The 27,045-nt window shown below is 47.0% G+C and overlaps 2 protein-coding genes across 3 annotated transcripts; one reads left to right on the forward strand and one right to left on the reverse strand.

Annotated features, from left to right (window-relative positions):
• The first annotated feature begins 4,067 nt into the window (after nucleotides 1-4,067).
• LOC133110540 (probable G-protein coupled receptor 173) lies at nucleotides 4,068-5,295 on the forward strand. Its single transcript, XM_061220726.1, has one exon. It carries the CDS (start codon nucleotides 4,068-4,070, stop codon nucleotides 5,229-5,231), a length of 1,164 nt encoding a protein of 387 aa, XP_061076710.1. The 3' UTR covers nucleotides 5,232-5,295.
• Nucleotides 5,296-15,721: 10,426 nt separating this feature from the next.
• wdr13 (WD repeat domain 13) lies at nucleotides 15,722-26,823 on the reverse strand. 2 transcript variants are annotated; one of them, XM_061219723.1, is made up of 10 exons: nucleotides 26,691-26,823; nucleotides 25,053-25,203; nucleotides 24,018-24,249; nucleotides 22,219-22,328; nucleotides 21,173-21,303; nucleotides 19,990-20,297; nucleotides 19,430-19,610; nucleotides 18,392-18,533; nucleotides 17,967-18,085; nucleotides 15,722-17,493 (listed from the first exon to the last, which is right to left on the reverse strand). In XM_061219723.1, exons 2-10 carry the CDS (start codon nucleotides 25,091-25,093, stop codon nucleotides 17,309-17,311), a joined length of 1,449 nt encoding a protein of 482 aa, XP_061075707.1. In that variant the 5' UTR covers nucleotides 25,094-25,203; nucleotides 26,691-26,823; the 3' UTR covers nucleotides 15,722-17,308. The 2 variants fall into 2 exon arrangements, with proteins under 2 accessions (XP_061075707.1, XP_061075706.1); XM_061219722.1 differs by having other exon boundaries at nucleotides 26,608-26,715.
• Nucleotides 26,824-27,045: the final 222 nt, after the last annotated feature.

A 27,045-nucleotide genomic window follows, 5' to 3' on the forward strand; every position in this document is an offset into this window, starting at 1 on the left:
ATGAAAATATGCCAATGAAGCCATCTGCGGTGGGATAATGAAGTCAGACCTGTCTTTTCATACAAATCAAAGTAATGTGTAAGGGTTTGAGATAAAACATGTCTATAGCCTGAAGAGTGGTAGCAGAAGCATGCATATAAAGAACATCACCATAGTCACTGGGAGAAATGAAGCTACAACCTATTTTTCTGAGCAGCACGTTAAAACATGTCTTATTTCTTAAATAAAAACCCAGGTTTTATCTGAGTTTAAAACCAGCTTAAGATCGCTAAAAGCAGCCTGCATGGAGTTAAAAGGTTCTTGGAGATTTTGGACAGCTCTAGACAGGAAGGCGGCGCAGAAGCAGACAAATATACAGGGGCAGCCTGTAGCGTAGTGGTTAAGGTAAATGACTGGGACACGCAAGGTCGGTCGTTCTAATCCCAGTGTAGCCACAATACGACCCGCACAGCCGTTGGGCCCTTGAGCAAGGCCCTTAACCCTGCATTGCTCCAGGGGAGGATTGTATCCTGCTTAGTCTAATCAACTGTACATCGCTCTGGATAAGAGCGTCTGCCAAATGCCAATAATGTAATGTCAAATATGTCATTAGACTAATGTCACTTATATAAATAGTGAACAGGACTGGACCCAGAACAGACCCTTGGGGTACACCCTGGGAAATTAATGTGGATGATTTCTGACCATCTGATAGATAGCTCAGTCCAATGTTGTGAAGCTTGTTAACTAAAATATTGTGGTCAACAGTTTCAAAGGTTTTAGATAAATTAATTAATAATGCTGCACAGATTTTGTTATCAAGAGCTTGTGCAATGTCATTTAAAACCTGTGAGGCAGCAGTTATAATGCTACAGCCTGATCTGAAGCCTGACTGGACAGAGCACAGTGAACCATTGTCCTGCAAGAAACTGGACATTAGCTGGACATTAACCAGAGATTCCATGATTTTAGCAACTGCTGAGAGATTTGAGATAAGATGGTAGTTGTCAAGGACAGTAGGATCATGGATCAGCTATTAGTTTGGTTGAAAGTTTTAATAAGTAAGGATCAAGGCCATCAGGACCAGAAGGCTTTTTGGGGTCTATAACTTTAAGAGCACTGAGGACTTCAGCTACAGAAATGCATTGAAAAGTAAAACCAGAATCTGAGGTACCATCATCAGGATCATCAGAAGGAGGCATCACTGAGACACCAGACGTAGAACCAGGGTATGTAAGGTCAAAAAAAATACCGGGCAGAAACAACATTTTTATTGAAGAGATCAGCAATACATTGTTTACCCACTATTGGCTGAAAGTTGTGGTTGATTTGATGTGGGAGGGATGTAGAGGTAATAGGGTTCAGAGACTTTATGATTTTCCCAAATTTGAGGGGGTTATTTAAGTTGTCAGAGATTAAATTTCAGATTTAGTTTTCCCAATGCAAGTAGTGCATTTGTTGCGGAGTTGCCGAAATCGAGCCCAGAGCTGATCACCACTTCCCCTTTGATGGAGACATGTTGTACTGGAGTCAATTGCAGTGTGTAATTAGAATAAAACGTCCAAAAACTCAAGACATAAGACTAGCCTACAAGACAAAAAAAAAAAAAAAAACTTCCTGCTTGCAGCCTGTGGCGGCCTGTAGCGTAGTGGTTAAGGTACATGACTGGGAGCCGCAGCGTCGGTGGTTAGAATCCCGGTCTAGCCACAATAAAAATGATCCGCACACAGCCGTTGGGCCCTTGAGCAAGGCCCTTAACCCCATATTGCTCCCCGGGCGCTACACTGTGGCTGCCCACTGCTCCTAATAACTGGGATGGGTCAAATGCAGAGGCCAAATTACCCCATGGGGTTCAATAAAGGTATATTACTATTACTATATTACTATCTTGGAATGACACGGAATTGCTCTGCGTATCTGCAAATTTTTGATTTCACTGATCATTGATATCTATGATCATATGTTTTATATGTTAGATAAAATAGAAAATGTGGAAGTTTTAATAGTTGATGTACTTGCCTTCTGTATTCAGACTCCTGAATGTTATATTAGGGTTAGCTGGTAAAACTGCTAACAGTATTAGGGTGTTCCCTAGAGCCATGGGGTCTGCTGGGGTCATCAACCATGGTCATGGAAATCTACAGGGTCTGCTCGGGTCCCCAACCCTGGTCCTGGAGAGCTGCAGGGCCTGCTGGGGTCCCCAACCCTGGTCCTGGAGAGCTACAGGGCCTGCTTGGATCACCAGCCCTGATCCTGGAGAGCAGCAGGGTCTGCTTTTGTTTCCACCTTAAACTCTGCAAAGAATTGAGACCTAAGAAACCAGGTGAAGGGAGTTAACTGCGTAAATGTACTCTTTGCAATCAATGACTTCTTGAATCTATTAAGTGCACAACAGAAAGCAGCAGTCATTGGCTGACCAGTCTTGTGAGTCAATTATGTGGACCCCTGCGGAGTCAGTGGCACAAGGTGAGCTCTAGCGTAGTGGTTAAGGTATCTGACTGGGTGGTTCGGTCTCCGGTGTAGCCACAATAACATCCACAGAGCCATTGGGCCTTTGAGCAAAGCCCTTAACCCTGCATTGCTCCAGGGGAGGATTGTCTCGTTTTGGATAAAAGTGTCAGCCAAATGACATGTATAATGTATAATAATAATGATTGGGCAACTTCTTCTTCAATGGAGCCCGAAGTACCTCTGTATTCAAGACGGCAGATTTATTATCCAGCACGCATGCGTGCACTCTTAGATACCCACACTTGTACAAGGAGTTTACAAGCAAGGCTTGCATGTGTACCTATGATACCAGAGGAGGAGTGTAGGATGCTAACTGCTAACAGTATTTTAATGCAGTGCAAACAGCCATATTCTAGTGTGGAGGGTGAACTGTTCACATTTCCAGCAGGGCCCAGCTTTGGCTTATGTTCAATTCACAAGCCATCACATGAAATCACTTATGTGGTAAACCCTATAATCATGTTTTAAAAGTTTGAATACTTTTTCCCACCTTACCTGATGGTAATCTTTAGCCTTCTCTGTTAGACCTAGGTTCGCTGAACAAAGTTTGGTGAATGAAGCTGAATGTAATTCTCTAAAAGACGTGTAAGATATGTAATAATTCTGTCTTCTTGTTTGTCAGTTGTCGATACTTGCACCCTCATGACAGAGCAAACCCCTGACTGAAGCCATTGTTAACCAGTTTTTATTGTTGACTCCCATCTTTTATACTTTTAAAGGATTCCAACAAACATTGCTGGTATGGGACACCAGGTTACCAAGGGCAATTTTCTCACCTGCAATTCAGTAAATCTCTCTGTAAGAGGTCGATAGAGCCTTCTTCTATAGAGTCAATTATAACATTGTCCCTTCCCTGTAATCTACAACAATTGCCACTTAATTGTCATTTAATTGGATGCAATTGGTTTTCCTTCCTAAATAAAATGTTCAAAAGATGACTGTGTGCCGTCTCGACTCACCTCAGACATACTGTCAACCGACTTGAGCAGCTGCAACATTTATTACATGCCTATTTAAAACGTCACATCATTTAGGATGTCAACCTTTTTATGGGGATGTTTGCACTCAGATTTCTTCTTTCTTAAATATGTTTTTTATGACAGATTTGTTGTCTTTGTGTCTGTGTGGATTTGTTGCAAACTGCAGAAAATTAATGGACTGAATGTTTGACAGCCCATCCATGTCTCATCTCTGCAGGTTGTACTACGTCAATTGATTAATTAAATGAGGATTTTAATTGATCACTGATTGTATAATTAATGTATTTGGGTTAATCATTATTCTGTACCATCAGTTTGTTTTGCAAAGCCCTGACCCAGTTGGACTTGTGTTTTTTGAGTTTGTACCTGTAACCTACCTACCCATTTGTGTTTACAGGCCCTGACACGAAAAAAAAGAGGGGGTTGATCTGAAAAAAATGGGGCGATGCAGAAGGACCTGCCCTCGTTTGTTGTGAGCGGAAGAGGAAAGGCAGCCACGAGGACGGAGGAGAGAGCAGCGGGAGGAGGAGGAGGAGGTGAAGGGGAGGTGGCAGAGGCGGTTTGGAGACAGGCCGACGGCGCTGCCGATTTCGCGGGATGGCCAACGGGAGCGAGAGCGGCGTGGCCGACGACCTGGGCGGCCCGCTGGCGGGCGGGGCGACGGGCGGGGCCGCAGGGGGCGTGTCCTCCTCGGCCGCGCCCACCTACGCCAAGCTGGTCCTGCTGGGTCTCATCATCTGCGTGAGTTTGGCGGGAAACCTGCTGGTGTCGCTGCTGGTTCTGCGCGACCGCGCGCTACACAAGGCCCCCTACTACTTCCTGCTGGACCTGTGCCTGGCCGACACCATCCGCTCGGCCGTCTGCTTCCCCTTCGTCCTGGTGTCCATCCGCAGCGGCTCGGCCTGGACCTACAGCGTGCTGAGCTGCAAGGTGGTGGCTTTCATGGCGGTGCTCTTCTGCTTCCACGCCGCCTTCATGCTCTTCTGCATCAGCGTGACGCGCTACATGGCCATCGCCCACCACCGCTTCTACTCCAAGCGCATGACCTTCTGGACCTGCGCGGCCGTGGTCTGCATGGTGTGGACCCTGTCCGTCGCCATGGCGTTCCCGCCCGTCTTCGACGTGGGCACCTACAAGTTCATCCGCGAGGAGGACCAGTGCATCTTCGAGCACCGCTACTTCAAGGCCAACGACACCCTGGGCTTCATGCTGATGCTGGCCGTGCTGATCCTGGCCACTCACGTGGTCTACATGAAGCTGTTGCTCTTCGAGTACAAGCACCGCAAGATGAAGCCCGTGCAGATGGTCCCGGCCATCAGCCAGAACTGGACCTTCCACGGGCCGGGCGCCACGGGGCAGGCGGCGGCCAACTGGATCGCGGGGTTCGGCCGGGGGCCCATGCCCCCCACCCTGCTGGGGATCCGGCAGAACCTGCACAACCAGAACCGGCGGCTGCTGGGGATGGAGGAGTTCAGGGCGGAGAAGAGCCTGGGCCGGATGTTCTACGTCATCACGCTGTTTTTCCTGGTGCTCTGGTCGCCCTACATTGTGGGCTGTTACTGGAGAGTGTTCGTCAAGGCCTGCACCATCCCCTACCGCTACCTCTCCACCACCGTGTGGATGAGCTTCGCCCAGGCGGGGGTCAACCCCATCATCTGCTTCATCCTCAACAAGGACCTGAAGAAGGGGCTGATGACCCACCTGCCCACCTGCTGCAGGACTAAACCGCGGCTGCCCAGAGAGCCCTACCGTGTCATGTGACCAGGGAAGGCAGGGCCTTAGGTAGGGCGGTGGATTCACATTCGTTTTATTTATTGATTGAATTGTTTTGGGGGTTTTTTGATTTGTTTTTTTTTTGGTGAAGGGGGGGGGGTGTCTGGCAGAGGGACTGCCATGCTGCAAGTCTTGTAGAATTCAGTTCAGTGGTTTAGAAAAAGAGGAGAGGGTTTAAGGCAGGGCTGCCCAAGCGTGTTCCTGGAGGTGTACAGTCCTGTAGGTTTTCACTCCAACCCCAACTTCATTAAACAGCTAGAGACATCAATGAGTTGCTTTATTAGTGGAATCAGGTGTTGGAGATTCAGGTTGGAGTGAAAACCTATAGGATGGTAGATCTCCAGGAACAGGGCAGCCCTGGTTTTAAGAGAAGTTCTAAATTAAAGAAGACAGTCTGTATTGGCTGTTTTGACTATGACTATGTAAAAGGAAGAAATGCCAGTTATCTGTACTTAATGTCCCTCGTTCAGCTTCATCAAGGCCAGTTTGGATGAGTCAACCCCATGAGGAGGTTCTGACTTCTTTAGGCTAAGGCCCAAAGGATGAGCTGCATCAAAGCTGTTATTACACCACTGCTAACTGCTTTGTGTGATGCTGTTGGAATTGCCTGCCTAGGTTGAAGGTACAACTTAAACAATGCCAAATCCCTTCAAAGATTTTCCAAAGTGATTTGTATCTGGATATAGGTTTGCCTTTACATTTGCAGAGAATAAGAGAGCCACTATGGAATGTATGAATCTTATACTTCTGTTTGAGAACTGAATGTTTCACTTACATTTATTGTAAAGAACAGATCTGACTTGTTTGTCTTAAGGAAAATACACAGGGACCAAAATATAGACAGGAAATACAAAACAAAATGGTAAATTAATCAAACAGAATAAAACCAAAGCCCTTATGAAACCAAAATAAGAGGGCTTTCTGTTTTAGGGAATGTATGGTTTGGAGTAAACATGTTAATGGCTGAGTTACTGCACTTCAATCCCTGGTCTCTGCACTTGTGTTTGCATTGTAAGTCAATGTGGAAAAGACTGAGTAATCTCAGCATAGTAGAGTAAAAGTAACACTAAACACACATATCTGAGACTGTACCCCTAAACTCATACAGACCTGAAACTGTACCCATGAACACGTACAGACCTCAGACTGTGCCCCTAAACACATACAGACCTGAGACCGTACCCCTAAACATATACAGACCTCAGACTGTACCCCTAAACACATACAGACCTGAGACTGTACCCCTAAACACATCAAGATCTGAAACTGTACCCCTAAACACATCAAGGTCTGAGACTATACCCCTAAACACATGCAGACCTCAGACTGTACCCCTAAACACATGCAGACCTGAGACTGTACCCATAAACACATCAAGATCTGAGACTGTACCTCTAAACACATACAAACCTGCAACTGTACCCCTAAACACACAGATTTGAGTCTGTACACCCCTAAACACATCAAGATCTAAGACTGTACCCTGAAACACATACATACAGGAGACTGCACCCCTAAACACACACAGATCTGAAACTGTACCTCTAAACACACACAGATCTCAGTCTGTACCCCTGAACACATACAGACCTGAGTCTGTACCCCTGAACATACAGACCTGAGACTGTACCCCTGAACACATACAGGCCTGAGACTGTACCCTGAAACACATACAGACCTGACACTGTACCCTGAAACACATACAGACCTGAGTCTGTACCCCTGAAACACATACAGGCCTGAGTCTGTACCCCTGAACACATGCAGACAGGAGACTTTAGCCCTGAACACACACAGATCTGAGGCTGTTTTTTCATGGGTGTGTAAAACACTGTCAAACCCACATCCATTAATTTCAGCTACAACCTGGGTCTTTAGTTTGGGCATATCCTCTGCAGTCCTTCATCTGTTAGACACTGTATTCCTTCATGTTTTGTAAACATGTTAGAACTGAATCTCCAATGTAATGATATCTGCTGGGCTTTGCAGCAAACACACAGCACGCTGACACATTAACACACATTACTGATGCAACAAAATTCATAACCAAGAAAGACTCACAGCTTGGATTCCTTGTAATAACTTCCCTGTATAATTTTGCAAGCTAAATATTGTTCTTATATAGATTTAAAGCCAAACGAAAGGGACAGGAGTTGGAGACTGTGGCGCCAAAGTCTTACAAAATGGCTTCAAAAGAGCATCTCTGGAGCTTTGACAGTTGGAACCTGAGGTAGTCACACAGCCCGAGATCTAAAACAGTCATACTTTCTCACAGATTACTAAATTATGCAGTTTGTACAAGAACATGAAAGTCTGGAATAAATTCTGCGGTTTTTAGAAAAGGACTGAACTTGAGCAGGAGACCTGTGGGTGGGGAGTGGGGGGTGGTGGGTGTGTGGGACTTTCTTGAAAGTAAGGAAGAGACTGACTGTAAAGGGTTTGTGTGTGTTAACCTTAGGTGTGTTAGGTGGTGTATGAGGTGTATTCATTTTAAGTAAGATACGGTGAAGGTGTATTCATTTTAAGTAAGATTTTTTTTACATTCGGTATTTTGATACTTGAATATATAACTTGAAAATTGAATATTTGGTCTTAAAACATATCTGAGTGCAGTCTAATGAACTGCTAATGAGAGCTCACCAAAAGACTGTTGAAAAGAGTAAAATATTATTCCCAGAAAGGAATAAACATCCTCGTTAATAAAATGTTAGTAAAGGAGACAAAAATCAGGATGACCAATTGTATTTCGCTGTAACGTTTTGATGCTATTCCCGCACACAGATATTCTAGGTGTAAACCAGATTGTCAACTCCTGTGCTACCTTCGGGCTTCTTACCTTCAACCCCTTCATGAATATTAATAACAAGCCAACAAATCAGACAATGTAATTAAAAGATTCAGAGCGACTGGTGTGATTCAGGTGAAGTACCTTCTCAAGGGTAAACCGGCAATGCCATCAGAACCTACGGCCTTTGAACAGCCAGTCCAGTTACCCTTACATTACGATACCGCCGCAAACCGATTAACACAGAGCTTTGAATAAGACAACTCTGTGCAAGAGAGTGCAGCTGGCAATCTGGTTAGTTAGAAGAATCCGTGGGGGTTCCCATCTGTAGGCCATGGCGGGCAGATTGCTAAGCTCGGTGGTGAATGTTAAAGAGCAGAAGTCTGGGAAGCAGAAGTCTGGCCTCCCTCCTTTGCTCATGTTATGCCCAATTATGTTGCAAAAACAAAAAAGTAAAACAATACTGATTAAAAAAACAAACACCACTTGAGTTCTGTGCTGTGGCCTTATGTCCTTACATTGCCAAAAGGGGGGCGGAATTTACACACACTGCAGCTCTAGAGATTTTCCAACTGCACCTTATGTGTGTGTGTGTGTGTGTGTGTTTGTGTGTTTGTGTTACCTGTAACATGATTTCAGAAGGACGGATTAAATATGAATGACTATGAATATGAAAGAACTGTACCTTTTTCAATATTTTGAGTTTTGGGTTGTTGTTTAAGGGAAGAATCCACCACGTCTGAATGTATCCACCTACAAAATTAATTTTCCAATTGGTGACACAGGAGCATACACCTTCGCACGTGGAGAGGAAGAGACTTGGAACACAGAACTGAGGTCTGCCTGGAATTTTTGGATTTCTTCCGACATTTTCTTTTTCGTTCCCATTAGGGAGGGGGGCCAAGGCAAAAGGTGTGTGTGTGGGGTGGGGGGGTGGGGGGGGGGGGGGGGTCTTGTTGGGTGGGATAGGGGAGGTGAGAAGGGGTATGGGTGTGTGTTTTTAATACAAAAAAATGCCTGTTTGAACATTTTTGTAAACAGAAAAAAAGAAAAGAATCAGGCATAATATCTTTTGTAAATTAACTGTGATTCTGATCTCATTTAATCTGTATGATACAGTCCATGAAATCATTTCAAAAACTGTAAAAAAAAAAAAAAAAAAGAAGAAAAAAGGTTCTGCTCAATCCTTTTTTCCACGCATGTGAATGTCTGTGTGTGTGTGTGTGTGTGTGTGTGTGTTTGGCAGTTGATTGGCTTTAAAATAGAGGGTTTGGGTAAGCCAAAGGATGTTTGACAATAAGATGCAGAACCACAAGCCACAAACAGTGTAAAAATGGGGGGGGGGGGGGTAATATCACTCTTGAACGTTCACTTGTTTCTCTAATCCTTCATCCTTCTCCCATTTCTTTTTCCGGGGTCTTCCTCTCATTCACAGCCTGTTTTAGTCGCAGACTGTGCTGGTCTGACAGTGAACAACATCAGCCTGTAGCTGCCTGTCCCTTAAGCAGGTGACACACTGCACTTACACCCTGGGTTCCATCCCGTGAGCTGCCATTCAGAGAGGGAAGCCATGACCATTCACAAGACAACACAGCACGACACGACAATCGATTTACATTCTATAGTCCTCACTATCCTTCTCTGTCCTTTTTTACCACATCCCATTGCATTGCAAACTGGACTCTGGCCAGCTGCCTTCGTAATGAGGATGGACGTGGCTGTCGGTGAAAATAATTTGACAGGAACATACCATGAATTTAATTTGTCATCAGTTTTGTTCTGAAAGTTTCTTTGTCTGTTTCAGCTCATTTAGCAGGAGGTTAGGCTGAAAAATTGAATAATGACAGGAGTGTTCGCCTGTTTGTGGGTAAAAAAGAAAAGAAAAATAAGGCAAGTAGATTCATTTGAAAAAGGAACCTGGAATGTGGTTTGAGTGTGGGGGGGGGGGGGGGTCAAGAATCTGATCTTTTTTCTGTACTGTATATTTGAAGTGGTTTTTTTCCCCACTTGACAATAAAAGTCTACTTTTGATGCACCTGACTGTGTGGACGTCTGGACTATATTTGCATTTGCTTTGTCCTACCCGCTGGCTCATTCTTTTGACATCATTTATGGCCTCTCCCCACTCACCTGAAGCTCTTCATATGAGAATTGTTTAACACATACACTATATTTTAATCAGGGGTGGGTCATAGCCTATGCTTTGCATCAGTAAAGGGGGCTGTGAGAAGCACTGTTCTACAGGGCTGGATCTATCATGTCTCCAGTGGATTTACACAGACGGATCATTTCATTGGCAGGTGTTCATTTCTCTCTGTTCTGCCATTTTGTCTTCTCTTGCACCTGTTCCCAGGTCGGCTTCTTGACTACCGTTTCTGTTTTTTCTCTCTCCAGTCGGATCATGATCTTAGTATTTTCGGTCTCCAAGCTCTTCCCAAAGTTTTCTGATGCTATTAAAATAAGCATTTTCATGCACTGGACACGGGAGCATGTTGAGGGAATTTCTCTGGACAGTTTATGATCCGGGTCAACCTGTGGCTTAGTGGCTAAGGTACATGACCGGTAGCCACAAGGTTGATGGTTCAAGCCCCATCTGTACAGCTGTTGGGCCCTTGAGCAAGGCCCTAAATGCCTCATTGCTCCAGGGGGGTTGTCCCCTGCTTAGTCTAATCAATGTAAATTGCTTTGGTTAAAAACAGCAGCTAAATAACTAATTATTATTATTATTATTATTATATGATGTAGTAAGTCTAGTCGAGGACGCAGCAGTTTAAATGAGTGACTGCACGACACCATCGAGGTACTTACAGATGTGGGCAGAAGACAGGGTAGGGGGGAACAGGGGGGAGCAGGGGGGGCAGAGGGCACATTATCCATGGGGCACTGGGGGAAATGAGGGGTGCAGATAAACAGGTTTGAGATCTTAAAGATCTTAATGGACAGATAACAGGGCTTGTGGGGCGTGTGGCATCCAGAACATGTGAATCTAGAACATGTGCCAACCAACTGCACTGGTGTCTTTTCACTTCAGAACAGTGTTTCTCAACTCCAATTCTCGGAACCCACTGGCCTGAAGGTTTTTGCTGTAACCAGGAACTCATACCCCTGATTTAATGACTGAACCAATCAAACCAGCAAAAATGCCCTTGATTAGTTAAATCGGAGTGTGTGAGTTCTTGGTTACAACAAAAACCTTCTGGCAAGTGGGTCCAGAGGACTGGAGAAAGCGAGGGCAAAGAAATCTGAGTACACACAAAAAAACTTTTCAAACAAACTGTATAGCCACAAGAAAACTACAGACAGGGACTGACTTAATTTTGTGTGGCTTATGAGACAGCAGTGCATCTATGATTTTTGTTTGGCTCTACCGTACATTGTTTTTCTTTTTTGTATAGCGTTCCCCATTTCGTTTTTTAACAACTACTGGCACCCCTCACACCCCTAGGCCTGTGTTTCTTAGACTGTGGGTCAGGACCCAAAATGGGCTAGTGGGGGTATATGAGGTGGGTAACAGAGTGAGTCTGTTCTTCACTAGGCTATGCTAGCATGCATATTTGATGGGTCCCTGAAAGGTACTGCATTTCTAATTTGGGTCTCGATGAAGCAGCGCTCTAGGCAATTACACAGCCTCTCTCATCACCATGAAGACCCTGTTCTCTCCCAATCATGCAAATGTCTCAATCAATCAGGCGACGCACACAGGTGGAGACGCAGTGTCTGTGCTCTGTCTAAGGTGCGATCTTCATTCACAGCACGTTCCGTCTTCCCTCCAGACTGGTTTTATTCCCATGTATCGGGAACATCAGCGACTGAAACTGAAACTCTGTTTTATCTGACTCTGGGGAACAAAGAGTAGAAGGAAATGGAGAACAGTAGACACCGTTACAAGTAAGCAGTGGATACCATTTCAAACGAGTCCTTGACCAAAACAGTGGCATCTAGTGGAGCATAAGCAGTATGTTTATGTCGAGCACAGCCAGGATATGGAACCCAAACCCGGTCCCAGCCAGCACCGCAGGGCCCACTGCAGGCTGCGGGACTGCAGCCAGAGAATTAAATTAGAGTTTATCTACAGCACCGTTCACATGGACTAAAATGCTTAAATAAAGAATAAAATAGTGACTGAAATCTTTCCAACTGTTATCACCGATTAATAAACAATGAAAGAACAAGAAATAAGGAAAGGCACGCATGCCAAACAGGAAAAAGTTAAGATGTTAGTGAGGATAATGAGCTGGGTGGTGCTTGTCTCGGTATGCATGGGTTGGCCCGGGAAACCTCATTCAATAAGTATATCTACCAAACCAACTGTCGCTCATGCGCAGGTGTGGGCATTTGTATGTGTGAGTGTGTGTATGTGTGTGTATGTGTGTGAGTGTGTGTATGTGTGAGCGTGTGTGAGTGTGTGTATGTGTATGAGTGTGTGTATGTGTGAGCGTGTGTGTGAGCATGTGTATGTGTGAGTGTGTGTATGTGTGAGCGTGTGTGAGTGTGTGTATGTGTATGAGTGTGTGTATGTGTGAGCGTGTGTGTGAGCATGTGTATGTGTGTGAGTGTGTGCATTTGTGTGTGTAAGTGTGAGCTTGTGTATGTGTGAGTGTGTGTATGTGTGTGTATATGTGTGAGCGTGTGTGAGTGTGTGTGTATGTTTGTGAGTGTTTGTGTATGTGTGAGTGTATGTATGTGAGTGTGTGTGACCGTGTGTATGTGTGTATGTGTCTGTGTATGTGTGTGTGTGTGTATATATGTGTGAGTGTTTGTGTATGTGTACGTGTGAGTGTGTGTATGTGTGTGTGCGTATATATATGTGTGAGTGTGTGTGTGTGCTCAAGAGTGCTTGTCCTTCAGATGTGGAGAACTGAAAACAGAACAGAGTGGTTTGCTTGGTAATAGAATCATGGTGTTGGGTTTGGAAAGCGAGCATAATGTCAGTGTAGCATGTTCCATATTTACACTCAACTGTCCTACAGCCAGTTTGCCAGGCCTGGGACTTCCCCTCAGGCCAAAATAACTTCACAGAGTGGAAAAAGTCAAATGATAGCTTAGGGGGCGGGGTCAGTCTCTCAGATTCAGCGGGCCTGAAGTCCAGCAGGTATGAACCCCAGAGCAAGAATGTCTTGCTCCCATCTCATCAGTCTGCTGAAACACTGGAAGTATCAGGTCGGCTTTTCTTCCTTAGCGCCATAGCCAAAATCTGGAACTGTCTTTTACGCACTTACATTTAAGTCCATCACTTTGATTACATCATTGCAATAGCTACTGATTTTTACTCCTGTCATAATCCATATCCAATACCAAAAAGTGTTTCTAAGAGGCTAGGGGTCCATACTGCTTGTGTTCTGCTAGATCATTGGTACTTTGCCAAAGGACAGCGAACTATGGATAGCAGCATGAGTTAAATGAAAAATTCTATTTTTTCCATTGGTTGTTTTCATTGTTTTGGGGCCTAGCTTCATTATTTCTGATACAAACTAAAAATAATAAAAGTACCTCAATGCAACTTCCATAAACTCGGCACCCCATGCAACCAGAACATCAATAACAATACTCTCAATTATTTATGGTTTCTGAGATTTCTTTTCAAAACCCTACTACTTCCATTTTTATATTAGCATGACATTCATGTGTGCATGCAGGTTTTTGTGGTCACCCATTTAGCTGAAAGCACTTATGCTGGCTCAACTGCATGGATAAACTGGTTAGACCACAATACAATGTTTCATGTTGGGACAGTTGTTCATGAATTTATCAAGAAACGTAGCTAAAATATAAACTACTAAATGAATGGATTAATAAGAGCAGAAGTTGGCATGAAATCCAGAAACAGATACAGCCCTCCTTGGTTATGATTTCTATAAAATGGAGGTGGGTGTTTTTCATCTTAATTGCATAATGTATAATTACAGATTACTATAACCAGAGGGGCACTGTACCTACACATATATGAAAAAATGTCAGGAGAGCCATATCTACACATTTACCCAAACCAATGTCCATTAACTTTTAAAATAAGGAGTGCAAGATCACCAGCACCCCCTAGAGGCAGCTCTGTGCCACAGTTTAAAAAAATTAAAAAATTAAAAAACATGAAAGTACAATAACCTTTAACCCAGTGGGGTCCTCACTCCTGGTTCTGGAGAGCTGCAGGGTGTATTGGCTTTTGTTGTTACTTAGCACTTAATTGATCAACTAAAACAGTGAATTAAAACACTGTTAGCCCACCTCACCTGGTTTCTTGAGTCCGAATTTGATAAGATATTAAGGCAAAAACAAAAACCAGTACAACCTGCAGCTCTCCAGGACCAGGAGTGAGTACCACTGCTTTTCTACCAATTCCAAAATGTGGGAGTTCCAGGTGGTTTATTCCACCACTGGGTGGCGCTTGTACAGACAGGCACCACGACTGGGAAGGAGAGATCTGGTGAGGGGTGTGAGCATCCAGTGAGGTGAAGACACAAGCACACTGGGTAAGAGAAGGATGCCTTTAATGGCACCATCAATATTAACCAGCATCAATATATTTGCCATAATGGTGCATAATAATTCCATCAATAAATGCCATGATGGCGTTTGGCACCATATGCCAATTTATAGCCGTATTTATATTAACAATAGCAGTGTTACACAATACACGTTCACCGCGAACATAGTCTCATTAGCTGCAAAGATGGCTGCACGTTACTATGCTCGCCACAACAAATAATTACACATCCAGGCACTTTCAACTCAACCCAGGAGGACAGAGACCTCAATAATTGTGAAATGGAAGAAGTTTGGAACCACAAGGACCATTCCTAGAGTTAGACTAAGTAACCGGGCAAGAAGGGCCTTGGTCAGGGAGGTGGGCCAAGAACCCAACGGTCACTCTAACAGAGCTTCAGAAGTACTGCAGAGATGGCAGAACCTACTGGAAGGACGACCATCTCAGCAGCACTCCATCAATCAGGCTTTTAAGGTAGAGTGGCTAGACGGAGACCACTCTTGAGTAAAAGGCATATGACAGCCTGCTTGGAGATTGCCAAACAGCATCTAATGGAGGAACAACATACTGTGGTCTGATGAGACAAAAATTGAACTCTTTGGGCAGAACTCTGGTGAACACTTGACTAATGTCATCCCTACAGTGAAGCATGGTGGTGGCAGCATCATGCTATGGGGGTGCTTCTCAGCGACAGCCAAGTGGAGTGGCTACGGACAAGTCAAAGCCCAGACTTGAACCCCATAGGACATCTGTGGAGAGATGGCAGTTCACAGATGCTTCCCATCCAATCTGACAACGCTTGAGAGGATCTGCCAGGAAGAATGGGATAAAGTGCCAAAATTCAGGTGTGCAAAAATGCCAAGGGGCTACTTCAAAGTACTGAATTAGGGGTCTGAATACTTATACAAATGAGATTTCAGTTTTAGATTTTTAACAAATTGTCTAAAAACATGTTTTCACTTTGTCATTATGGGTTATTGATTGTAGATTGATGGGTAAAATAGCAATTTGATCAATTTAAAAATGAAATCTACGACACAATAAAGTGTGCAAAAACGTTAAGGGGTCTGAATACTTTCTGAAGCCACTGTACATTGCACGTTGTTAGTCGCTGGGCTGTGAACTGGCCTGGACATCAGACACTACATCTTTTACAAAGACATTCATTCGCCTTCACTCATGTAGGAAAGGGAGAAATTACAGCAGATACACTTAAATGTATGAGCATTTTTTATTCATGGTGAACAAAGCCAGTTGTCAAGTAACAAGTCAGCTTAAAAATAACTTACATTTTTCACTTTCTTTCAAATAAGATTAACTCTAGACGACAGATCTAAACACAGAACACCATGGAATGACAACATACTCAGGTAGTGCAGCTACTGATAAGGCTTGAGATTACGGCACAGTTGTGAATAATAACAAAAGCATTAACGACTGCATTACCCTTCCTTAAAAAAAATCTACACCGATTTTAATGCAACATTATTTTTAGTGAATATTGTTTTCAGGTTTGGAGAAATTCCATCCAAAGATACAGTGTGGACTGCAAGATTATGTACAGCAGACTACTCTTCTCCGCTGTGCAAACTGTACAACTTGTTGTGTCATCTGGCCACCCTGGCCTCTTTCGTAATGACACATTTACTAACATTTACACACCATTAACAATGTATTTTCAAAATATGCATAAGGCATTTCTCAATAATTCATCCAGCATTTGCAACTTCCGCACAATCCAAGGTGTAACCAGTGTGTGCTTACACATCAGTGTTTCTCAACCCTAATTTTAGGGAGCCACTGTGTGTGCACTTTTCTTCCATAGTAAAAAGCTCTGCATTGCAATGAGCTGCTATTTGTTCTTAATTTTACTCTAAAGTTGAAGGATGATTTACCCTCTTAATGTCACAGTATGCCAGATAGCTAAAACATGTCCCATATTCACATCCCAGGATTGGTCAAAACAACTGACACTTTCATTCACTGTGCTGTATGCACTATATGGCAAAGTGGTTCCATTTTTAATAGATTAAATTACAAACTGACAGATGGAATCAGTTGGGTCCCATTAGGTGAGTGTGGAAACCTGAAACCATCTGTGTAAAGTGAATGGAGTTTGCTGACAGCAAATGACAACAAGCCAAACCTGCATTGTGTTCAAATAACTATAACCATTCAACTCGGTAGGTAGAACAAACATTTTCAATGACCTTAATCAATAAAGAGGCTGGCTTTAACAATATCCAGTATACCACCCAACGACCAGGGTTGATAAACACTGTGATATTTGAATGCAGATTATGCATGTTGAATATACAGTAGTGTAGCCGTCAGTGGGCAGGAAGCGCATGTGCCCAGGAAATGAGGTCACACAGCGCTGCAGTGTGACGGCTAGCGACGTGTCCCTCATGCACAGCTCACGGGGTGGGGCGGGTTTGGGGGGGGGGCACTGGAGTGCTCAACGCAGTGCCCCGCTTACGCTAGTGAGGACCAGTAGGGTGGCAAAACTCACCTCACAACATGGCAGGGGGAGGGGGGGGGGGAGGGTGGTTCCTGCCTCTAAGTGACCCACGTAACAGGGCTTATCCAGCTCTGTGGAGGGACACTCCCCTTAACATGACCGTGGTGCAACGCAGGAGAACATGCCGGAAAACATGAGCGCTAGGGGAACTGAAGAACACCGGTAAGACCCCCCCTCTCCCCCTTCCTGCCGGGGGCGGAGCTACAGGAGGTACGAGATGGGAGGCGGTTAAGCTGTGGAGCGCAGGGGGGGGGGCCGTGTTCGGGGCCGGGGGGGGGTCACTTCTGCTCCCGCCTCCAGACGATGACCATGCCCGAAGCGTCGGAGGAGGCCAGCAGGCTCTCGTCGCAGTTGAAGCTGACGTCCAGCACCGGCCCGCTGTGGCCCTGCAGCTTGTTGACGATGGCCTTGGTGTTCCGCTCCACGTCGAAGAAGAACACGCAGCCGTCCTCGCTGCCCGTCACTGCAGGGGGCGGGGCAAACAGCCTGTCAGTCACCGCCGGGTCCCTCCCCTCTCCGAGAGGTCAGGTAGCGCCGGTCACATTCAAGACCGGGCTCGATACGGTGCTAGATACGGTCTGGTTTTTAGGTAAACTAAGTATTAGGTACTTTAGTGCTACTGTTCTCATCAGTGTGCTGTGTTGTCATTCACGAATGAACTAGTGAAAAGTGGCCCAAATACCATTCTGTATTAACGGCAAAGGCTAGTCTGCTGTTCTGCTAACAGGACCCTGATAGGAAACTTGAAAGCTGGTGGGAAAACTAATTGTGGAAAATAAAATTGTGCATTTAACAAAAACTGGTTCAGCAAATATTCTTCTGTTAATTTAAGTAGTACGTGTGAAAATAGTGTAAAAGTAAACCACAATGACAGTGAGTAGAAGTGACTGTGAAAGACAGTGTGCAGTAGCAGGTTAGCCGGGGCGGCGGTCTCACCCACACAGGCCCCCTGGCGGAAGGACATGAGGGGGCAGAAGATGCTGTGCAGGAGCTGGGAGCCGTGCTGGATGGGGAAGCTCCTCTTCAGCTGCAACGTGCCCTCATTGTCCACCACCCTGCCAAACAAACAGCACTGAATATGACCCACACACATACACACACCACTGCAAATAACCCTCACACACACCACTGAATATGACAAACCACTGCATATGACTCACACACATACAGACACCACTGCGAATAACCCACACACACACCACTGAATATGAGAAACCACTGCATATGACCCACACACACACACACACCACTGAATATGACCACGTCTGCCAAGTGCCATTAATGTAATGAATATGACCCACACACCACTGAATATGACCCATAGTTCACTCGGCTCCAGCTGGCCTGTGATGAAGACTGACCTGTAGAGCAGCAGTTTGTTCACACAGGCATTGACCAGCAGCGAGGGGTCCCTAGCCTCCCTGCTGATCCAGGACCGGGCTGAGATGCTGGAGACAGAGCTGCCCTCACTCACCATCAGCCGCTTGGCTTTGGTCAGCTTCCCTGCAGAGGAAAGGGCAGCCATCTGTCAAAGCGCATAGGACACTATCCAACAGCACTATCTAACCGTCACAAAGCAGCACTGTTCAGCAGTCACAAAGCAGCACCACCAAGTTAAGCTACTCTGGAACCACCCAGCTGAGGTACTGTGGAACCACCCAACAAAGTTACTGTAGAACCACCCAATGGAGGTACTGTGGAACCACTCAACTTACTCTGGTTTTAATCCTGGCTTACTTTATTAATGCCGATTAGGGTTTAAAGGTTTAGTCTTTGGAAACATGTCATAATTAAGCACAGTTATGGAAAGTGTACTTCCGGCGTATTACCTGTGGGCATGTCAAAGCCAGGCTGGTTCAGTACGTACCTGTGGGCATGTCAAAGCCAGGCTGGTTCAGAATGTACCTGTGGCCATGTTACAGCCAGGCTGGGTCAGTACGTACCTGTGGTCATGTTACAGCCAGACTGGGTCAGTACGTACCTGTGGGCATGTCAAAGCCAGGCTGGTTCAGTACGTACCTGTGGGCATGTCAAAGTCAGGCTGGTTCAGTACGTACCCGTGGCCATGTCAAAGCCAGGCTGGGTCAGTACGTACCTGTGGCCATGTTACAGCCAGGCTGGGTCAGTACGTACCTGTGGCCATGTTACAGCCAGGCTGGGTCAGTACGTACCTGTGGCCATGTTACAGCCAGGCTGGGTCAGTACGTACCTGTGGCCATGTTACAGCCAGGCTGGGTCAGTACGTACCTGTGGCCATGTTACAGCCAGGCTGGGTCAGTACGTACCTGTGGCCATGTTACAGCCAGGCTGGGTCAGTACGTACCTGTGGCCATGTTACAGCCAGGCTGGGTCAGTACGTACCTGTGGCCATGTTACAGCCAGGCTGGGTCAGTACGTACCTGTGGCCATGTCAAACAGGAAAGAGAAGATGCTCCCACGGTCGTCCCCAGCCCACAGGATCTTGCCCGGCGCATCGAAGGACAAGGACAGCACCCGTCCCGTCAGCTTGCTGCTGCCCCCCTTCACCTTCTTCCCAGTGGAGATGTTCACCACCTGCAGGAGGTGCTTACTGCTCCCCACCTGAGGACCCGCAGGTGAGGGGGAGGGAGATACACAGGAAACAGGGCTGTATGTCAGCTTCACAGAATCATATTCACCTTCTAGACTCTTGCAGACAACAAGAACATATTAATGATAACCTGCCTGTATGCACCATATTAAATATCTCACGCTGCCTTTGAATTTTGATTGTATTTTACCATTACATTGTGTAATAATCTGATTATGATGAAAGGTTCAGGCCATGCTCGTTCAACAGTGAAAGCACTTTTTCTGGCTCATAAACATCTAAGCGGCATCCCACACGGCTCTATGCTTGGAACCACGATCCTCCATCAGCCCTCTTGTTGCTGACAGAAACACACAGTGTGTGGGGGCAGTGCAGGACCTCAGGGCTCACCACGGTCAGGTTGTTGTTCATGGGCTGGAAGGTGCAGCAGAGCAGCTCACTGGCATCCGGGTCGCCCACCTCCCGGATGCAGCGCCCGTCCTCCGTGTTCCAGATGCGCAGCGTGCCGTCCAGCGACGTGGAGACGATGACGTCGTTGCTGAGGGACCAGGCGAAGTCGGTGACGGGCCCCGCGTGGCCCCGGAGCGTGACCTTCACAGAGGGCGGGGCCGGAGACAGAGCCATGATGGACAGGGTGCCGTCCAGGGAGCAGCAGGCCAGCAGGTGCTTGTCATCGTTGGCAAACTGCAGCCGTGGGACTGGTAAGGACAGTCAGCGAATGAAAGCTTATCGTACAATTATTGTCAATAAAATCTAAGTGAAACGGTCAATAAAATGTTACTTCCTTTAGTTAATCTCAGTCTGAAGGAACTATATTGTGTCATTCCGTCACTTCCAGATTCACTAGAGTATAAAAACGTGGTAACAAGGATGACAAAATCCCTTCGTCATCCATAAGCATTGGAATAGCAGAAGCACTGTCAATTCAGGTGGTAGGTGGTAACTGTCTGTCACAAGTCTGGTTCTTGGGTACAAAAATATGTGAAAGTGACTGTAAATAAATGGTCATCCCACTTGCCACCATAAGGGCAATAATATAAACATTTAATCAAATGGAATGGTTGCAAAGTTGCAAGGAGGTGGACACAAGTACTGGTGGACACAAACACTGTCCCCATGGACGGTGAACAGGATGGTGAGGGACGGTATAAAGAGTGCTTTGGTCAGATGAGACCAAAAATGTTTTGGACATATACACCATCAACATGTTTGGCGGCATAAGAGAAATGCATACAAGGAGAAGCACCTCAGACCTACTGTAAAATATGCAGGTGGTTATTTGAGGTTTTGGAGATATTTTTATTTACGAAATACCAGGACATTTTGACAGGAAATCGGGTTGTCTCTGCTAGTCTCAGCTGAAACTTGGTCATAGGTAGATTGTCCTGCCTGACAATGGCTCCAAACATACGTCAAAATCCTCACAGAAATGCCAAGTGAAAATAACATACATAAAAAGGGTGCCAATAATTCTGGAGCCCACTGTATATGAAAGCAATCACACACTGGTATTCATTGCGGATCCCCTGCTGTGGATTAGAGAGAGCCCATGCGATAGCACTGCTGCCCTCACCCGCTGAGTCGACGTGCTGGTCAAAGATGTGGTGCATGCCAGCGAAGGCGTAGTTCTCGCTCAGGGTGGTGTCTCCCGCCATCGCACGGCTCGCCTCCGCCACTGAGGTAGGCACCAGGCCTCCAGGAGGCCTGCACACAGAGCACAGACGCTCATGAAATACAGGTATTCATCCACCTAAAAAACCTCATCCCCCCCCTACAGACACTCACCCCACCACAGACACTCACCCTGCTACAGATAGTCACCCACCTACAAACACTCACGCACCCCCCCCCCCCTTAAAGATATTCACCTTCCCTTCCCTTATGTGTGGAAGACAGCTCCGTCTTTGTGTTTTTTTCAGAGGTTGGCTCAGCAGAATCATGTTTACTCAAGCAATTACAGGATGTGAACAAACAGAGCAAACGGCAGCGGCATACCAGCAAAACCGGGCTCACTGAAGTACAAAGGAAAAGCTCTTCTATATATACCCTTTATGTTTACACAAGCGTCAGTATCAGCATTTGCATAAAGCATTATTATTGGCTTGTTGTATTTTCTGAATGCGGTAAGGCACAGTGTTTATAAGCAACAAGAAACTGACACGGGTACATTACTATAAAAGCAAGAATGTGTTCAGAATTGATAGCAAGCTGCCACAGAACTTAAAATGACCTTGATATCACAGTAGCTGCATTGCACTGACACACACACAATAAAATGTACTGCCTATTTTTATGAGAACATAATTCAGTTTTTTGCAAAGAGCATGAGTCAGGTCTCTGCATGTCAGCAGTACCGTTTCACTGCACTGTACATTCAAGTCACAGATATGCTTTAGTGAAATTTCTCAGGGTTCTCAGTAGTGCACAATATACCGGCCTTCCTACAGTTAGAGCACGTGGACATTGGGCAATGAAAGCACTTTCTCTGGTTCATCTAAACATGTATGCGGTGTGCCACACGGCTCTGTGCTTGGAACCATGATCCCCAGTAAGCCCTTTCGGTGGGAGGCACACGGGCAGTATTTGGGGGAGCGTGTGGGTCTGGGGGAGCAGGTGTACCTCTCGTCGTAAACGGCCCTGTTCATCTGGGCCTGCAGCTGGTAGGAGCCTCGGCTGACTGATCGGCGGTGACCCCTCGCACCCTGAGCCCGGGGATCCTCCTCAAAATCCTACCAGCAGAACGACAAACACACCCGCGGGAGGAGAGACTCAGACACCTGAAGAAAGCCTGTCCAGCTGTGTCTGGGCATGAATGCCGCTATACAGTAACTATTATTGTTCTTATCATTAAAACTAAACATATGTGGCCAGTCCTGATCCAGGAGAGAGATACAGAGGCACCCCACCTTGACTGTCCATCCCTCTCTCTCTCCCCCCCTCCCTCTCTCCCCTCTCTATCCCCCCCTCCCTCTTTCCCCCCCTCCCTCTCTTCCCCCCCCCTCCATCTCTCCCCCCCTCCCTCTCTCCCCTCCCCTCCATCTCTCCCCCCCTCCCTCTCTTCCCCCCCTCCCTCTCTCCCCTCCCCTCCCTCTCTTCCCCCCCTCCCTCTCTCCCCTCCTCCCTCTCTTCCCTCCTCCCTCTCTCCCCTCCTCCCTCTCTTCCCCCCCTCCCTCTCTCCCCTCCCTCCCTCTCTCCCCTCCCCTCCATCTCTCCCCCCCTCCCTCTCTCCCCTCTCTCTCCCCCCTCCCTCTCTCTCTCCCCTCTCTCTCCCCTCTCTCCCCCCCCCCCTCCCTCTCTCCCCCCCCCCCTCTCTCCCCCTCTCTCCCCTCTCTCTCCCCCCCCCTCTCTCCCCTCTCTCTCCCCCTCCTCCCTCTCTCCCCTCCCCTCCATCTCTCCCCCCCTCCCTCTCTCCCCTCCCTTCCATCTCTCCCCCCCTCCCTCTCTTCCCCCCTCCCTCTCTCCCCTCCCTTCCATCTCTCCCCCCCTCCCTCTCTCCCCTCCCTTCCATCTCTCCCCCCCTCCCTCTCTCCCCTCCCCTCCATCTCTCCCCCCTCCCTCTCTCCCCTCTCTCTCCCCCCTCCCTCTCTCTCTCCCCTCTCTCTCCCCTCTCTCTCCCCCCCCCCTCCCTCTCTCCCCCTCTCTCCCCTCTCTCTCCCCCCCCCTCTCTCCCCTCTCTCTCCCCCCCCTCCCTCTCTCCCCTCCCCTCCATCTCTCCCCCCCTCCCTCTCTTCCCCCCCTCCCTCTCTCCCCTCCCTTCCATCTCTCCCCCCCTCCCTCTCTTCCCCCCCTCCCTCTCTCCCCTCCCTTCCATCTCTCCCCCCCTCCCTCTCTCCCCTCCCTTCCATCTCTCCCCCCCTCCCTCTCTCCCCTCCCTTCCATCTCTCCCCCCCTCCCTCTCTCCCCTCCCCTCCATCTCTCCCCCCCTCCCTCCCTCCCCCCCCCTCCCTCTCTCCCCTCCCTCCCCCCCCCTCCCTCTCTCCCCTCCCTCCCTCTCTCCCCTCCCTCCCCCCCCCCTCCCTCTCTCCCCTCCCTCTCTCCCCTCCCTCCCTCTCTCCCCTCCCTCCCCCCCCCCTCCCTCTCTCCCCTCCCTCCCCCCCCCTCCCTCTCTCCCCTCCCTCCCCCCCCCCCTCCCTCTCTCCCCTCCCTCCCCCCCCCCTCCCTCTCTCCCCTCCCTCCCCCCCCCCCTCCCTCTCTCCCCTCCCTCCCCCCCCCCCTCCCTCTCTCCCCTCCCTCCCCCCCCCCTCCCTCTCTCCCCTCCCTCCCCCCCCCCCTCCCTCTCTCCCCTCCCTCCCCCCCCCCCCCCCTCTCTCCCCTCCCTCCCCCCCCCCCCTCCCTCTCTCCCCTCCCTCCCCCCCCCCCCTCCCTCTCTCCCCTCCCTCCCCCCCCCCCTCCCTCTCTCCCCTCCCTCTCTCCCTCACCTCCATGCGGTCGAGCGTGGTGCGGGAGCTGCGCACACTGCTGGCGCGGAAGCTGCTCTGCTCAGACAGCGGGCCGTAGCGCAGCCCGAGCAGCTGGCTGCGCAGCCTCAGGTACTGTCTGCGCAGACCGGGCTCCAGGCCGCACTTGGCATTCTCCCTCAGCAGCTGGCTGCGCCGCCGGATGTACTGCGTGCGGAACTGCGGGAAGGTGGGCGTGCGGTAGGCGTTGTACCTGCGGAGAGGAGGGGCGGGAGTGGGACAGGGGGGTCACAGAAACACAGACCGCACATCACTCTCCAGGGTTGTGCCACACCACTGGAATCTCCAAAGCACAAAAGTCACTGATCTGCCCACAATTTAAATAACAACATGAAAAGTAATAGGGTAAAATGTGACTAAGTCTTAGAGCGATCATAAATCAATAACCTTAATGGCATTTTGCCATGATGGCATGTTGGCAAAACTTGTGAATTTGTAAAATAACCAAATTAGAAACCAACTGGTAGTTATGTTGGCAAAGCAACAAGGTTTCACACTCTTGTGGATGGATGAACACCAATGGTAAGCCAGCGTCAAAGTTGTCGCTTGCATTGGCCGTAGCCATTAGTGACACAACCTTTGCTGTATTTTTCGAAAGTGGTGCTTTGCTTGTAGGCTACTCTTTAGCAACAGCCGTTAAGCACACTCCCTTGTCTAATTTTAATATAAATATAGTAGTCAATGTTATACTTCTGATTCCACACCCTGTTTGGCTGACCAGACTTCTCGGTTTTCTGAGGTTTGGATCTCTGAGTACTGTATAATACCGTACATTATATATCACAGAAATTATAATGGCAACAATCATGGCTATATATATATTTTTTTTTTAAAGGGGCTCATGTAAACTCCCCTTTATTCAGACAGGAGTAGCAGAGAGATAGGAGGAGGATACAGGCAGAGATGGGATCACAGTACACAGAGAGCAATGGTGGAGGATCAAGCACACAGCCACAAGCACACAGGTAGGGGACCCCAGTGGGGTTTGGAGCTTACCTTGCGTCCACTGCCAATACCTGCTGCCACACTGCAGCCATTCCCCACACACAGAAGGGGGAGGTGGGCGGGGCTAATGTCAGGTGACTGGAGGAGAGGGTGGTGCCAATGTCAGGTGACTGCAGGAGAGGGCGGGGCCGATGCCAGCTGACTGCAGGAGAGGCAACAAGTCCGTTAGCCAAACCCCAAATCATACATCCCCCATGAAGACCCTACACATTCAGGTGGCATTGCATATGGTGTTCCATTGAAGACCCACAAGAGAGGGGCAAGCCTGCTGTTTAACACATAGGATGTGGCGTCATTAATACAAAAATTGATTTGCAGCACACTTTTGCACACTTCTTCGAAGAGAACTCAAATTTTTAATAAGGAATGTATTGATTTTATGTCATAAAATATTATGTTACAGGCTACTACTATGAGCCCACCCTGCAGCTGCTTACAATGGTGAAATTATGAAACGCCACCATTTCTCTGTGTGCTATGGCCATAACAAAATATTTTAATTTGCTGCCACTTAGTAGCCTAATTAGAAGTAATAATTGAATAGTTATATGCAGCACAGACAATCACATTGTTACCTCACCCCACACTCCTGAGAGCATGATTAATCAGTAAGGTAAAAATATTCTGTTAAAATGTAAAAAGGTTTAATGAAATTAAGTTAAAAAGTATTTTGACAAGATTCATTGGTTTGTGGTTGGTTGGTTCAAAGTTTGTGCAATAGCAATAGTGTCCTTTGTACAGCTATTTAGGCTACCAACTACCCTGAGGTTTATACAATAAAATAACGCCAAATATTGTTAGAACGGGAAAGATTGCAAAACGTCTGGGGTTAAAAAAGACGGCAGTTAGCTTGCGGTCACTTTGACGTCACTTCCTGCTGAACTCCAGCCAGCAGCACCCTAAACCATAGCCGTGGTCTTGAATTGTTTCGTAAGGCTGTCATAACGTCTACAATACAATGAAAAGGCGACTGCATGAAGGCGGGGAGATATTATTTCCGTCAGAGTAACACTCGAGGCGCAGCTGAGGCGGGTTAATAAGTAACGTTAGGCTACTATGCCTCGGACACGCCCCTTGCGTTTTTATTTACCCGACAGCGTACATTTCGACGGATGTGAACACAAAATTTCAGGCTCAGCTGTGACCGAAAATAATAATTCATAATAATTTATCTAACTATTCTCTATGCGAACGACGTAGCTAGCCAAACGGTTAACGTCAGTTTACATTGCATTACATTAATAGCATTTGTCAGACGTTCTTATCCAGTTTAGCCAAATGCAATTCCTGAAAGAGACGACATTGTTACCACGTTAGCTTATATGATAACTGTCGATATATAACTTCAACTTGTAATTTTTTTGACAGAAAGACGTGTGTCAGTGCAAAGCTGTCAGCTGCATTGCTATGCTAATGTTACCCTTCAAGACCCCTACAGCGTAGCGTTACCTAGATACGCTAACCGGCTAGCGCATTCACCAGCAGCAAAGGAATAAAAAGACCCTTAAATTCGCAAGATTGTCTCGCCACAGGGACCTGCCCTTACCATCTTCTTGTTTATTCTCCTTTCCTCTGCACTGAACATTCGCCATCACGTGCATTTTAAATGACGGTGTTCAACCTCCTTACCTTCCGCAACCTCTCCCAACGCAGCACCACCACAAGCCACCTTCCGTCAGCCGATAGGTCATGTGACACCGCCGCTGCGCCTTGGCAATGTTGCCACGCAGCGCAGTTTACATGCCGCTGACAAGTACTTAGCCCAAGTGTGAAGTACATGGATTGGCTAATGTATTTCACCAGTTGACTAAACGTGTCAAAATGAAATCAATATATAAATAAATGTATATATTGATTTCATTTTGAATATATATATATAATATTTCAGCAATGTTATATATATATATATATATATATATATATATATATATATATATATATATACACACTATATTGGCAAAAGTATTTGCTCGTCTGCCTTCAC

This window comes from Conger conger, chromosome 14 (assembly GCF_963514075.1).
Source record: "Conger conger chromosome 14, fConCon1.1, whole genome shotgun sequence".
Lineage (NCBI taxonomy): Eukaryota > Metazoa > Chordata > Actinopteri > Anguilliformes > Congridae > Conger > Conger conger.

Excerpts from the sequence above, each read along its gene's own strand:
- LOC133110540 (XM_061220726.1), top strand. The coding sequence starts at position 4,068 with ATGGCCAACGGGAGCGAGAGCGGCGTGGCCGACGACCTGGGCGGCCCG.
- wdr13 (XM_061219722.1), bottom strand. The coding sequence starts at position 26,662 with ATGCACGTGATGGCGAATGTTCAGTGCAGAGGAAAGGAGAATAAACAA. Across the intron at positions 21,304-22,218 it reads AGGGCCGTTTACGACGAGAG|GCCTCCTGGAGGCCTGGTGC; the intron begins GTACACCTGCTC and ends CTCTGTGTGCAG. Across the intron at positions 20,298-21,172 it reads CCAGCACGTCGACTCAGCGG|TCCCACGGCTGCAGTTTGCC; the intron begins GTGAGGGCAGCA and ends TGTCCTTACCAG.